At 46.2% G+C, this 14244-nt stretch overlaps 2 protein-coding genes across 3 annotated transcripts in view; one reads left to right on the forward strand and one right to left on the reverse strand.

The window, feature by feature from the left end:
* On the forward strand, positions 1–6801 carry YAE1 (YAE1 maturation factor of ABCE1). Its single transcript, XM_032946185.2, has 3 exons — positions 1–318; positions 4737–4858; positions 5968–6801. The coding sequence occupies exons 1-3, from the start codon at positions 196–198 to the stop codon at positions 6443–6445; spliced, it is 723 nt and encodes a 240-aa protein (XP_032802076.2). The 5' UTR covers positions 1–195; the 3' UTR covers positions 6446–6801.
* MED1 (mediator complex subunit 1) overlaps positions 6601–14244 on the reverse strand; it is a 27103-nt gene continuing 19459 nt past the window's right edge. For both annotated transcript variants that reach the window (XM_032946182.2, XM_032946181.2), the window contains 3 exons: positions 13618–13713; positions 12171–12276; positions 6601–11296 (listed from right to left, as the gene is read on the reverse strand). In XM_032946182.2, coding sequence (XP_032802073.2) covers positions 7363–11296; positions 12171–12276; positions 13618–13713 — 4136 coding nt within the window. In that variant the 3' untranslated portion in view covers positions 6601–7362. The remainder of the gene's footprint in view (positions 11297–12170; positions 12277–13617; positions 13714–14244) is intronic.

Genomic DNA, 14244 nt, shown 5'->3' on the forward strand with positions numbered 1-14244 from the left:
CTCCACTCCACGTGGTGTCGCTGTTTATGAATGAGCCGCGTTTCGTGACAGCTCCACAAAGCCGCACACCACGACAACGCCACCACACACAGGCAACGCCGACAACACTCCTCCCCCGTCCCTCCGCTATCCCCGCAAATCCAAGCGGATCCCGGTGTTGCTTCTGCCCCCCCCCCTCCCAGCGTCCCCCCATCCATGGCTTGGACGCGGCAGTCCGGGACCCCAGAGGCCGAGGAGGACCCCGTGTTCGATGAAGAGGGAGACGAGCGGGACCTGAGGCTATTGGAGTGGCGAGGCCTCATGGCGAAGAGAGAGAAGGTGAGGAAGGGGAGTGGGGTGGGGTGGTGTCCTTCCTCCCCCGTGTACACCTCGCGGCGAGACTCCCATCAGCAACTCCCTCGTCTCGTCGCCCGGGCCATCGTCGTCAAGATGCCTGGCGACGAAGGACGTTGCCCGGGTCGCCTTCCCACCGGGTGAAAGCCGCGTGGCTCAGCCGCCCAGCAGGGGGGGGTGGTGGAGAGTGCGTGGCCGAAGGGACGTGGAGCGGGGAGGGAACGCAGAGACAGCGGAGTACGCGAGCCTTAGCCGGCTAGACACGATTTCTAACCATAACCAACTCGCCATACAGCCAGACAAGTCATTATAACTTAGCCAGCCAGACAAGTCATTCTAACTTAGCCAGCCAGACAAGTCATTCTAACTTAGCCAGCCAGACAAGTCATTCTAACCTAGCCAGACAGACAGACAAGTCATTCTAACCAACTAGCCAGACAGACAAGTCATTCTAACCTACTAGCTAGCCAGCCAGCCAGACAAGTCATTCTAACTTAGACAGCCAGACAAGTCATTCTAACCTAGCCAGCCAGACAAGTCATTCTAACTTAGCCAGCCAGACAAGTCATTCTAACCTGGCCAGACAGACAAATCATTCTAACCTAGCCAGCCAGACAGACAAGTCATTCTAACTTAGCCAGCCAGACAAGTCATTCTAACCTAACCAGCCATACAAGTCATTCTAACTTAGCCAGCCAGACAAGTCATTCTAACTTAGCCAGCCAGACAAGTCATTCTAACCTAGCCAGCCAGACAAGTCATTCTAACTTAGCCAGCCATACAAGTCATTCTAACCTAGCCAGCCATACAAGTCATTCTAACTTAGCCAGCCAGACAAGTCATTCTAACTTAGCCAGCCAGACAAGTCATTCTAACTTAGCCAGCCATACAAGTCATTCTAACCTAGCCAGCCATGCAAGTCATTCTAACCTAGCCAGCCAGACAAGTCATTCTAACTTAGCCAGCCAGACAAGTCATTCTAACCTGGCCAGACAGACAAATCATTCTAACCTACTAGCCAGTCAGACAGACAAGTCATTCTAACTTAGCCAGCCAGACAAGTCATTCTAACCTAGCCAGCCATACAAGTCATTCTAACTTAGCCAGCCAGACAGACAGCCAGACAAGTCATTCTAACTTAGCCAGACAGACAAGTCATTCTAACCTAGCCAGACAGACAGACAAGTCATTCTAACCTACTAGCCAGCCAGACAAGTCATTCTAATCCTAACCTAGCCAGCCAGACAAGTCATTCTAACCTAGCCAGCCAGCCAGACAAGTCATTCTAACTTAGCCAGACAGACAGACAAGTCATTCTAACCTAGCCAGACAGACAGACAAGTCATTCTAACCTAGCCAGACAGACAAGTCATTCTAACCAACTAGCCAGACAGACAGACAAGTCATTCTAACCAACTAGCCAGCCAGACAAGTCATTCTAACCTACTAGCCAGCCAGACAAGTCATTCTAACCTAGCCAGACAGACAGACAAGTCATTCTAACCTAGCCAGACAGACAGACAAGTCATTCTAACCTAGCCAGACAGACAGACAAGTCATTCTAACCTACTAGCTAGCCAGCCAGACAAGTCATTCTAACCTAGCCAGACAGACAGACAAGTCATTCTAACCTAGCCAGACAGACAAGTCATTCTAACCAACTAGCTAGCCAGCCAGACAAGTCATTCTAACCAACTAGCCAGCCAGACAGACAAGTCATTATAACCAACTAGCCAGACAGACAAGTCATTCTAACCAACTAGCCAGCCAGACAAGTCATTCTAACCTACTAGCTAGCCAGCCAGACAAGTCATTCTAACCTAGCCAGACAGACAGACAAGTCATTCTAACCTAGCCAGACAGACAAGTCATTCTAACCAACTAGCTAGCCAGACAGACAAGTCATTCTAACCTAGCCAGCCAGACAGACAAGTCATTCTAACCAACTAGCCAGCCAGATAGACAAGTCATTCTAACCAACTAGCCAGACAGACAAGTCATTCTAACCAACTTGCCAGCCAGACAGACAGACAAGTCATTCTAACCTACTAGCCAGCCAGCCAGACAAGTCATTCTAACCAACTAGCCAGCCAGACAAGTCATTCTAACCTAGCCAGCCAGACAAGTCATTCTAACCAACTAGCCAGCCAGACAAGCCATTCTAACCAACTAGCCAGCCAGACAGACAAGTCATTCTAACCAACTAGTTAGCCAGCCAGACAGACAAGTCATTCTAACTTAGCCAAACAGACAGACAAGTCATTCTAACCAACTAGCCAGCCAGACAGACAAGTCATTCTAACCAACTAGCTAGCCAGCCAGACAAGTCATTCTAATCTAGCCAGACAGACAAGTCATTCTAACCTAGCCAGCCAGACAAGTCATTCTAACCAACTAGCCAGACAGACAAGTCATTCTAACCTAGCCAGCCAGCCAGACAAGTCATTCTAACCAACTAGCCAGCCAGACAGACAAGTCAATCTAACTTAGACAGACAGACAAATCATTCTAACCAACTAGCCAGCCAGACAGACAAGTCATTCTAACCAAAACCAACCAGCCAGCCAGTCAGTAGTACGAGCCCTAAACCTTCACTAATTAGCCAGACAGTCATGCTCACTCCAACCATAACTAACTATCGAGCCAGACAGTCGTGCTAGCCCTAACCAACTAGCCAGACAGTCAGTAGTGCTAGCCCTAACCATAACCAACCAGACAGTCAGTAGTGCTAGCCCTAACCATAACCAACTAGCCAGCCTGACAGTAGTGCTAGCCATAACCAACTAGCCAGCCAGACAGTAGTGCTAGCCCTAACCATAACCAACTAGCCAGCCAGACAGTAGTGCTAGCCCTAACCAACTAGCCAGCCAGACAGTCAGTAGTGCTAGCCCTAACCATAACCAACTAGCCAGCCAGACAGTAGTGCTAGCCCTAACCATAACCAACTAGCCAGCCAGACAGTCAGTAGTGCTAGCCCTAACCAACTAGCCAGCCAGACAGTCAGTAGTGCTAGCCCTAACCATAACCAACTAGCCAGCCAGACAGTAGTGCTAGCCCTAACCAACTAGCCAGCCAGACAGTCAGTAGTGCTAGCCCTAACCATAACCAACCAGCCAGACAGTAGTGCTAGCCCTAACCATAACCAACCAGCCAGACAGTAGTGCTAGCCCTAACCATAACCAACCAGACAGTCAGTAGTGCTAGCCCTAACCATAGCCAGAATCCTACAAGCATCTCGACTAGCCATAACCGTAATCAACTCGTCAACCAGCCACACGAGTACTATATCGACCAATGGCTCATAACTAACCATTTAGCCGATCAGTCACTAGCACTACTATACCTACCTCAAAACCTTTAACCAACTAGCCAACTAGTCCCAAGCACTAACCCATAACCTCCATATATTCATAATAAAGGTGTTTGCGTTAGATCGCGTTATTTATAAATGTGTTGTAACCCTCCACCACCCGACATGGCCAAACAGTAAAAAGTATGTTACGTTTACAAAACACAAATAGTTCACTAATTTAGCCCACCGGTGTGTTTAAGAGTGAATCAGTATCATTTACAATTTTGAGTACGACGTTTCGCTGGTAATTACATCCAGCATCATCGGGCAATTTGCCAGAATGGTGAAGCCCTCCACCTGCTCCCGGTCTTAAATAGAGCAGCAGGGTGACGTCATCATTTAACCCAAACCTCCATCTACACCAGGGGTGAGGAACGTCCGGCCCGCGGGCCGTAAAAGGCCCGCGAAATCATTTGGGGACGTCCATAAATGACGTCACGCACCTGGGGAGGGGGGGGGGGTTTGAGAAATGTGACGTCACATCAAAATGCGCAACTTTAAATAAACATAGACAACACGTTCTACTTCATTATATAGACTTTTTAATAAATGTTTTCTCCTACAACATCAGAGTGCAGCGCCACATTAAATACGCACTACAATGACAATAGTGTAAAGCGATTTGAAGCATGTTTTATATATTTTTTAGAGGGGAGGGGGGGGGGTCAAAAATCGTTCAAAATCGCGTGACGTCATTTATGGACAGCCCCTTTGGTCTGGCCCTGCCAAGGCAACCGCAGGCGCAAACCTGGAAAAGCAGTTGCGAGTAGCAACATCATCAATACCAGCTAACATCACACACCAAAGAGAAGCAGTTCCAGCCATCACATTAGGGGTGACTTAATTAAATGTTGGACCAAATATAACAGGCTAATTTTTAAGTTGATAATTTTGTATGGCCCGCGATTTATGTTATAAATATCCAAATGGCCCTTGGCAGAAAAAAAGGTTCCCCACCCCTGATATTCTATACAGTGCTCTACATACCCCCTTTCCAGGTGGTTGCCTAACCCCCCACCACCACCTCCTATCCTCCCTCAACTCCCTGCAGGAGGGCTACGTGGCTGGCCTGGAGGAAGGCAAGGAGGCCACCCTGCAGAACGGCTTCAACCTGGGCTTCGGCCGGGCGGTCGAGAGGGCGTTTCACACGTGGCAGCTGAGTGGGGCGCTGCGGTAAACGCCGCGCAGTCATCTTCATCATCACGATCAGATCATCATCGGTCATGATCAATCCACTGCTTGAAGGCCTCCCGACCCCATCGCTATCTGACGCTGTCCGAAGGTGTTGCGGTGCATCAAGTATGTGAGCTACTGTGATTTCTCCATCTCGACTTTGGACATCATTTGGCTGCTACTTCATTGTAAATCTTGTCCAACACAATCCCACTTCCCAGTGACTCCTCTACTTAGGAACATTCGACTTAAGAACTTTCAGAGATGGGAACAAACTTGCCCTATGTCCAGTCATAAGTTCAACCGCCGTGCAAATATGGCAGTGGTGGCATCTACATTTGCAGCACATGAAGCACCAGTGGCATTTACAGGAGATTATACAACTTTTCAAGCCATTCCCCGCGTTTAGTGTACATGGCGTACGACATAATTAAATCAAGTTGGAGTTACGAAAAAATCGACTTACGGACAGACCTCTGGAGCCTAACTAGTTAGTAAGCAGAGGAGTCCCTGTATTTTCTTAAGTCATGTTGTCCCATAACTTTCGTATGTTGTCTAATCCACGTGTTCCTTTCTGGCTCAATAATTCCAAGCATGCACCTCTCCATGCTTCTTTGTGCGTCAGTCTTCAACAATACTCAGTCATGATTATATGGTAGTCAATCACAGTACTAACACATTAATCGTAAATCATCACGATCACATCATTATTGTAAAGTAATGATCTCAATCATCATATAACATTCATCACACTGACCATCACAATGAGATCACTGATTCTGCAATCACTACTAAACTCATCACATTGTGGTCAACACAATGGTCATTATGCAGTTATGTTACAATTATTGATAATCGTCATTGAAAACAATTGCATCAATTTAAAGACCACATGCATACCTATAGCTTTACCCTATTTAAATTATGGGATGGGGGGAGCATACGTTTAATGTAAACTTTAAACAATAGCTGAGCATTCAGCGGTGGGGGGGGGGGGCACTCAGTCCGCTTAAGTTCGCCAATGTTGCGGGCTGTAATGATGGCTTGTGTTCTAGAGTACGTGTACCTTTTGTGCTGTTTACCAAATCGAAGATGCGTACACATTGCAGAGCACTGGAGTCGTGGAACGATCAGAACGCTGGTGCCTCGGACACAAGGAGAGAGCTAAAGGAACTGCAGGCTGCGTTTAGCGAGTTGGGACAGGCCATGATGGCGTGCGTTGGTGCAGAGTGCGATGGCACCATGGATACCGACGACCTAGGCGAGGCCCTAGAGAGCATGGACATACAATCTACAGCACGCGATGTGGATTGTCCACCAGTTGTGGGCAGTGGCTTTGCCAACCCCCCGTGGACACAAGGCATGGATGCATACTCTGAAGAGAACAAAAATGAGTGCGACCCTGTGGATTTCTGTAAAAGCGAGCTGGCATCTGTCCACAATTGCACCCCCAATGGGAGCGTTGGATGGAATGAATTGCAGATCAGGTTTCAGCAGCTACGTGAGAGGTGTGAAGCACTGCTGGGCCAAGCTGGACTGACTCGAGACAATATTGCACTGATCTTGTGTGAACATATTGGAAATTAAATGCGAATAGGACAATGGACAACATAGAATGTTCTCACGTGGTAATTTAACATATTAAACAATACTGAAGTGTAAAAAATAAATTATATGGACATTGTGTTTTTGATATTCTTGCCATTCAGCTCTCCAAGACTGCATGAGTGAAAAGAGCCAGGTGTTTTTTTTCCACATTGGACTTTTTTTTTATTGGCGACAGGTTGTGAAGCAGTAATTTTGTTTCGAGCAAGTTTGGAACTGAAATTGTGTGATTTGCCATATCTACCATAAAATTCGGAGTATAAATATAATCAAATATACATTAACACTGAAAATGTGCCAAGTTTAAATGCGAAAAGCAATAAAAATTAATTGGAAAATCCTCATGTCAAGTCTCAAATGCATCGATAAACAGATCTATATGAAAACATTGCGACGTTTTATATCACAGTAACAAACAGCTTTAATTTATGTGTAATTACAATATAGTTTATTTATGCATACAAATATAAACATTCATTAAAATACATTTTTTTATGTTGTCTTCCAACAAACTGAGGCATAACTTTTAAACACAGCTGAACCTTGAAAACTCACACACCACACCTTGTAAACCATGCAGCAATGCATAGTGGTACTGGAATGAGGACGCATGTTCACTACTCAAATGCCTGTCATGTAAACAAGCCTAACTACTGCATGTGTATAGGGAAACTAGCAAAAGTGCTCAGGGTTTAATTAAAAACCAAGCTAATTTACAAGGCCTTTTCACACTTAGTGTCCAAAGGTGTAAAAATAAAAATCTTCCTAACATCAGTTGGACTTTTCCATTTAACTATTTTACATTTTAAGTGCTACACAGTATTACCCACATAAATATTGGAGAGTAGGATGAAAAAGGATTTTGCACAGTGCTTTTACTTAGGCTATAGCTTATAACTTCACGTAGAGCTGCCAATCAAAGCTTCATTCATAAGATCATCATCTATCACGCATGGGCTCGGCTGCTGCGAGGTACCAGATCCGGATCTGAAAGACAGGTTGGATAACGGAGGCTGTTCGCTGAGAAGAGGAGACTTGGGGTAGTTTTCTGGTTGTGTGCTATGGTGTAGTTTTTCTTGATCTTGTGCATGGTTCACTTCTTTGTTTCTCCTTTTTTTATTGCTCTTAGAAGGTCGCTCTCCCGACAGGTCGATGAGCAAATTACCTCCATCCTCTGAACTCAAGCTATCGTATGTGGAGCTTGACTCGGACTCGCTGCAGCTGTCACCTGTTGGCTGTGGGTATGCTGGCGATTTGATGCAACTCGGCGAGGGCCGGTCCATTTTGGGGGTAGAACTTTCAGAAATAAAATGTGATCCATACGCTTGTTTCAAACTCGCCGGTCCCTGCTTGGTTGCTTGGTTGGTGCTGTCCACAGATTTTGAAGTCGGTGGTTTGTTTTTGATGCTCGGAGACCCTTCGCCATCAGGCTTTGAGATTATTATCTTCCCAACACTGCTGCTGCCACTACTCCCGACCTTTGGTTCCAAAGTCTTTTTGAGACCGTCAGTAGATGCTGTCGACAAAGATGCAGATCCCAGCACCACTTTAGACTTGCCCTCCCTCTCAACCTCCTTGCGCTTGTGTGGGTCAGATTTGCTGACAGAAACGTTAAATGGTGAAATTCTCTGTGGTGCAGAGCTCGGTACTGTTTGTGCAAGGCCACCATTAGCTGGCTGTGCTCGAGAGGAACTTGGAGCAGTATCTTCACTTGGCTTTGAATCCACACATTCTTCTGCCCCTCCCAATCCAGCTCCAGTTGCTGTGACCCCGTTTTTTAGCTTGTCAATCACAGCTGTTAGAGAGGGCTTACGTTGGCGAATTGATGACTTCGCAACCTTGCTGGAGCTACCTCCCCCGACTGACATTACAGGTGAGGACCCCCCACTTGGTACCTGGGAAGCAAAGCCCGACTTGATTGGCTGCGATGTAGTTGTAAAAGATAACGGCTTGGATTCTGGGTTCGCAACTGAGCCACCATTGGCACTTGAGGCTGGAGAAGTGTTGAGCACACGGATTTTTGGGCTCTTGGCAATGTTAGGGGTGTGTTTCACAGCAGCAGAGTGGTCGGACGTCATGGGGATTTTGGATCGGGATGGAGAGGAGGTTTGCTTTGTAGACAATGATGCGGAGGTAGAGGGTTTTACTATAGGTTTCATTTTGACAAGTTTGCTACCACCTCCGTAGCTTACGGGCCCGCTGCCTTGCTTCTGCAAGAAACCTTGCTTTGTTGGCAATGAATGGGATAAACCCTTTCCTGCCATCTGCACAGTCCTGCTGCTCCCATGCGATGACGACACAAACACAGAACCTCTGCCGTTATTGTTGCCCGTGGCTGCATGTGATACGGGACCAGGTTTGTTCCCAGAACTTCCTGTTCCTGATTTGCTGTTGCCTCCACCACTGCTGGTTTTGACTTTAATTTGAGGGCCGCCCTGGCGAGGAGAGGAGCTCTGAGAGGTCAGTCTCACTCCAGGCTGCCCCCGTGCTGTAGCAGTGGAAAAAGCTGGACCAGACTGAGAGGGGACTTTACTGCCTACATTTTGCCTGAGTGGTGAGGAGGAAGAGATATGTGGAGTGCCAGGCTTGCTGCTGCCGCTGGAGCCACTGTGTGAAGTCTTGCTTACAGTCAAGCCGCCAGCTGAGCGTTGGATGGTAAGTTTTGGGATTCGTGGGGCCGAGCTAGCAGGAGGGGTCTGTGAGCGACCTGGAAGTGCCAAAGGTGACTTTTCACTGCCAATGTTTGCTGGTGGAGTTAACGAGCGACACGTAGCCATGCTGTGTGACGTGGATTTGCCGTCCCCATCCAGGCGCCTGTGCTTTAGCACTTTATCTTTTGCTTTAGCATCAGGTAAAGAGGAGCGGCTGCGTTTCATTCCTTTTCCATCGTAATTGCTGCCACCACGTTGAATGCTGCCTATGTTTGATTTGTTTGTACTGGCTGTGCCGGACTTCTCCGTTAACTTGCAAGAATCCTTTGAACTCTGAGTCATCTCCGTTTTTAAATGCCCTGTGGGTGCAGATTCAGACAAAATATTGGACACCTTACTTTCCTGTCCAGATGTTGAACCCGTTGCAGTGCTAAAGTCCAAGTGAGAGACACTGACTGCTGACTGCGAGCCATCGGTTGCCACCTCCACCCTACTGCTGCTATCGGCACTGGTGAATGCTTGCGTTTCTGCCTTTGTGACCGACACACCAAAAACTAGCCCTTTCTCCTCATTCTCACCGCCTTGAGAGTTTGAATCAAGCAAGTTGTCCATGAAGCTGCCGACGGGTTCTGCATTGTTAAGTGCGTCGCTGTTAAAATCGAGTGCTTCAGGGAAAGATTGAGAATCTTCATCTCCACCACTTCCAGCCCCTGACAGGAACTGGGAGGGATCTGTGAATGTCGTTGTGGCTGTGCTCGGCCCCTCAAACCCCTCTGCGTCAAGAGGTAAGGTTTCAGTCCTCGGCACATTTTCTGCAGGAGACATGCAACTGTCCTTTTCCCTCACCGTTTGCCAATCCCATGTTGACACTGACCCACATTGCGCTAAACACTTTGCAAGCAAATTACTTCCTTTTTCTGTCCCATCAAGTGGCAGGTGGGCAACACCAATACCAAGAGGAGATGAAAGTCTGACGTGGCTGGAAGGAACATGCGCAGATTCTCCTTGGGGGTCGCTCACAGGACGCAGTGGTATCTCGGAGAGGAAATCTGGTACATTGGCAACCATGTTGGCCAATCCTTGCTGCAACTGGTTTGGAAGTCCGGTAGCTTGAGAAACACCTGGATATGTCAAGGCTGGATGAGGGCTACTGGTGTAAGGTGGTAGAGGCAGGGAGGAGACTGACTGCTGCTGCTGCTGTGCAGGATGGGGCGAGTTTATGGAAAAGCCAGGCAAGGGAAGGTGCACATGTGGCAATGGTGGCGTTGATCTTTGTGCACACGGGGAGCTATGTGCAAGAGAGCCAGGCTTGTGAGCACAAGGTGAGCTCGGAAAGTCCGTGTCACCACCACTGTCGCTTTCTTGCCGCTCCATTTCCGTGCCATCAACATTTATGTCGAATATCTCGGTATTTGTTTCCATATCCATTGAGCACAGTTCATTTGGAAACTCTTCATTCTGGTCTCTCGGGGACGTGTGTGAGCGGGACCGCCACTTTTTTCTGGACTTCGAGACCCTACCCGACACTTCTAATTTGGGTGGGCTTGCAGTATTGTGGCTACTTGGCCGGTCAGACCCAGAGTAAGGAGATGAGAAGTCCTTAAGTAGGTTGAACAGCATAGGATGGTTTTTTGTGTTGGTGGGTAAGGTCGGTGATGGCGTTTGCGCATTGTGGGGCTGCTGCTGCTGAGTGCCCAGAGCAGGTGCCACACCCAGCCCACCCGTCACTTGTAGGAGGCTCGTTAGGATTGGGTTTTGTGCCACCTTGCAAAGATCCACATCACTAAGTGAAAGTAAAGACTCTTGCTGTTGCCCTCCGGGAACGATGGCCTTGCTCTGTTGGTGAAGATGGTTTTGGTTGTGAGAGTGCATGCCGGTAGGAAAGGCAGGACACGCAGAGCCAGAGTATGCGGCAGATTGTGTATTTGCAAACTCGGGGGTGGATGTATGTACGGTGGCTGTGCTGCTATAGTGCATCGGGGGGGTGCCACTGGGAACTGGAGGTGGGGGGACGCATTCAGGCGAGCGGCGAGCCAGGTTCTCCAACGTTGCGCTCAAGTTTGAGGCCATGGCGGCCAGCACTGACGCAGTCTCCGGCCGGGACTGCAGCTCGGGCGCAGATGCCTGGATCTCAAGTGCCTTCCTGTTCATTGCTCGCATGGCCACTGGCACGGACAGGCACCTGAAGAGGGTAGAGGGACAAGAGCAGCCTTAAGACCAGTTGCACAAAGCCCCGTTTTACAAATATTATTGCTTTCAATTGACTATTCAAAGCCAAAATGTAAGTCCGTGACTCCACGAATATAGTCGTCATCAAATATTAATCTTCTTCCCTTGTTTGGTCAAATAAATCTGAATATGATGGCTTTTTCTACAGATTTATTGGAAAATACCATCCATTTTGCCACGGAGTAATTTCTTGTAAACTTCTAAAGTGTAACGAGACTGCATTATAGAGCGTAGTGCCAATAATAAACATGACCATTTGTAAAATTGTAATTAAGATTTGTTTTTAACATTTGTTAATGAATAACTAAAATGTACTCATAAGGGTATTCGTAATTTTGTGGAAGCAATATCAAAACACACGCTGCATTCACTACCCTTTTAAAGTCACCCCTGACGTCAACGCACTTATTCCATTACGTGATTACTGCACAAAGCCAGGATTCAAAGGAGTCTAACAGTTGGTGAAAATGAGCTTCAAAATAAGCTTTGCATTAGATCAGTGTTTTTTTTATATAATTGACAAAATGTCCAAACTGACTTGTGTACGTCCATAAAAACCACATATCAAGAAAAGTAACAATAGGAATAGTCTGTTGCCAAGAGAGTAAAAAAATCTCATCAGTACAGCCAGCTGGTCTTCTTCAGGAAAAGTATGTTTTATGATTTATTTTTACTTAACGTGCGAATTTTTGTACTATGACCAAATCCAACCCTAAAAATAATTGTACAAGAAATCTATCGCAATTGACACCTTCGTTCACGTAGTGGTAAGTGGTGACAGGAGACTTTGAGGAAGAGGGTTGACGATATCATGTCGTGGCACTTGCCTCTGAATGACCCTGGTTAGGTAGAGGTCGGGGCAGATGGGGGGGTCGAGTAGCCCGGTGTGCACTGTGCAGCATGGCTGCCAGCTCTCCGTCACATCAACCACGACTGTATTCATCACCAACAAGGGGCAATTCAAGTACGATGTATGGGACTGTGTTGGCACAGTCGTACTACTAGCACTGGCAGCATTGTACGCTACTGACTGCTTTATATTTCTTTTTGCAGAAGATTTAAGGTTGCTCCACATAATTTGGCAGTGAAGTATTAAAGGAGCAGTGATGTGACCTCGTGGCAGTGCATTTGCCGCTTATTGCAGACAAGGTTGGAATCCAGCAGCTGCTCTGATTAAACCTGGATTTGTATTAAGCGTGAAAATACACTTTGCCTGGTTCACAATGCATATTAAAGATCGCGTGATATCATTCGCAAGAGTAGGAAATTGCGTGTTGTGATAAATATTACCTGCAAATTACTCAATTGTAATCTACATACAAATCATCACCCCTCCTGTGAAAACGTGGCAGGACCCTCCTGAAAGAGCCGTGATACTCAGTGAGGCTTTCCTGGCTAAAACAAGCATAATAAAAGTGACTTAATGTAATCTTCCATACTTTGACACAGTGGCACATTTTTCGATTTCAGTTACAACAGCAAATGTCAACGTTTCATGACAACATGTGGACAGAATACATCATCATCGTCACCCATGATCAATCCACTGCTGGATGAGGGCCTCCCCGAGTCTATTTCCTAAAATATATATTCTCACGAAAGTTAATTAAGTATATTTGTTACAGAACAAAATTCCAAGAACCCAACTCTTACTATATATTTTTAAACATGTTTATGGCCAAAAAGCAAACATTTATTTTAAATGCATGCGTAATGTTTGCATTCATAGATATGCTTACATCTTATGGCTTAAGGTAATTGAGTGAAACCTGTTAGAAATGGACACTTACACAGTTTTCCACTTAAGATAAAAATAAAGGACATTCGTAGAGCAAACATTTTAAAATGTCTACAAGCATAGTATATGCACAGTCACGGATCAATGCTCTAGATACATATCACAGGAAAAATATGCTAAATGTATAACTCAACTTGACAATTGCTTTCCTGCCTACGCCTTTACTCCTCTCCAACAGACAAAATGCCGCAGCCCGGATAATTTTTAGCCTCCCACACAATGCCCATCTTACAACTGCTACTCCCTGCCCACACCAAGCTACGACCAGGCCTACCACAATCCCTCTTGACTACTCCCACCTGTCCTCCTGTCACCACAACTACCCCACCACTTTTAATAACCTCACTCTTTATTTTAACCACTATCATCTTTCATACGATTGTATAATTGTTTTAAAGCACCTTGGATTACGGTGCAATATAAATCTATATAAGATAAGATATATCAAGTAGATCATACTGTGTACTGGAGCTTACCACAGGCCATGCTGTCCGTTAGTGGGTGCTGGAAGGTGACTGTAAAGCTGTAGTCCGCAAGGGGACTCACTTCAAACTGGTAGTAATCAGACATATCTGGGAATGACAGAGCATCAATCACTATCGGTTAGTGTGCACACATGCTCAAGCTATTATGAGTGCTTCAATCCACTTCTGTGGCATTTTCATACAAATAAATTGATAAGAGACCAATGTGGTACAGAGCTCTGCTCCGGGATCCACACAAATCACTCGCCCAAGCCTAAACGGGCACTTTACCCATGCCATCTGCCTATACAGAAATTTCAGAATCTGTGATTTGAATTAAAGTTACCTTCACTATTGGTTCTGCAAATGTAAACTACACAAAACTTCTGTGCAAGTCATTACTTGTTGCATTTGTTATTCTTCACATCGTGACACTAAGAGCCACTTTGTAGTAAAACTCCGAGCCTAAATCTCCAATACACCATTGAGCCTTGAGATAGGTTTTATGTGTGCTTAATGTTAAGTTTCTCAATTGTATAGATTTCTAGAACCCATTAATGTGGGTAAACATCTATTATTTAACAACATTTTAAAATATATTACAGCACCCTGGCTATTTACATTGTGAAAGCCATATTT

This window comes from Petromyzon marinus, chromosome 4 (genome assembly GCF_048934315.1).
Source record: "Petromyzon marinus isolate PM22_M1 ecotype Great Lakes invasive population chromosome 4, UKy_Petmar_22M1.pri1.0, whole genome shotgun sequence".
NCBI lineage: Eukaryota > Metazoa > Chordata > Hyperoartia > Petromyzontiformes > Petromyzontidae > Petromyzon > Petromyzon marinus.

Bases quoted from the DNA above. Each gene is read 5' to 3' on its own strand.
- YAE1 (XM_032946185.2), top strand. From the start codon at position 196: ATGGCTTGGACGCGGCAGTCCGGGACCCCAGAGGCCGAGGAGGACCCC. The intron at 319-4,736 runs GTGAGGAAGGGG...AACTCCCTGCAG, and splicing joins TCATGGCGAAGAGAGAGAAG to GAGGGCTACGTGGCTGGCCT. The intron at 4,859-5,967 runs GTAAACGCCGCG...TACACATTGCAG, and splicing joins CAGCTGAGTGGGGCGCTGCG to AGCACTGGAGTCGTGGAACG.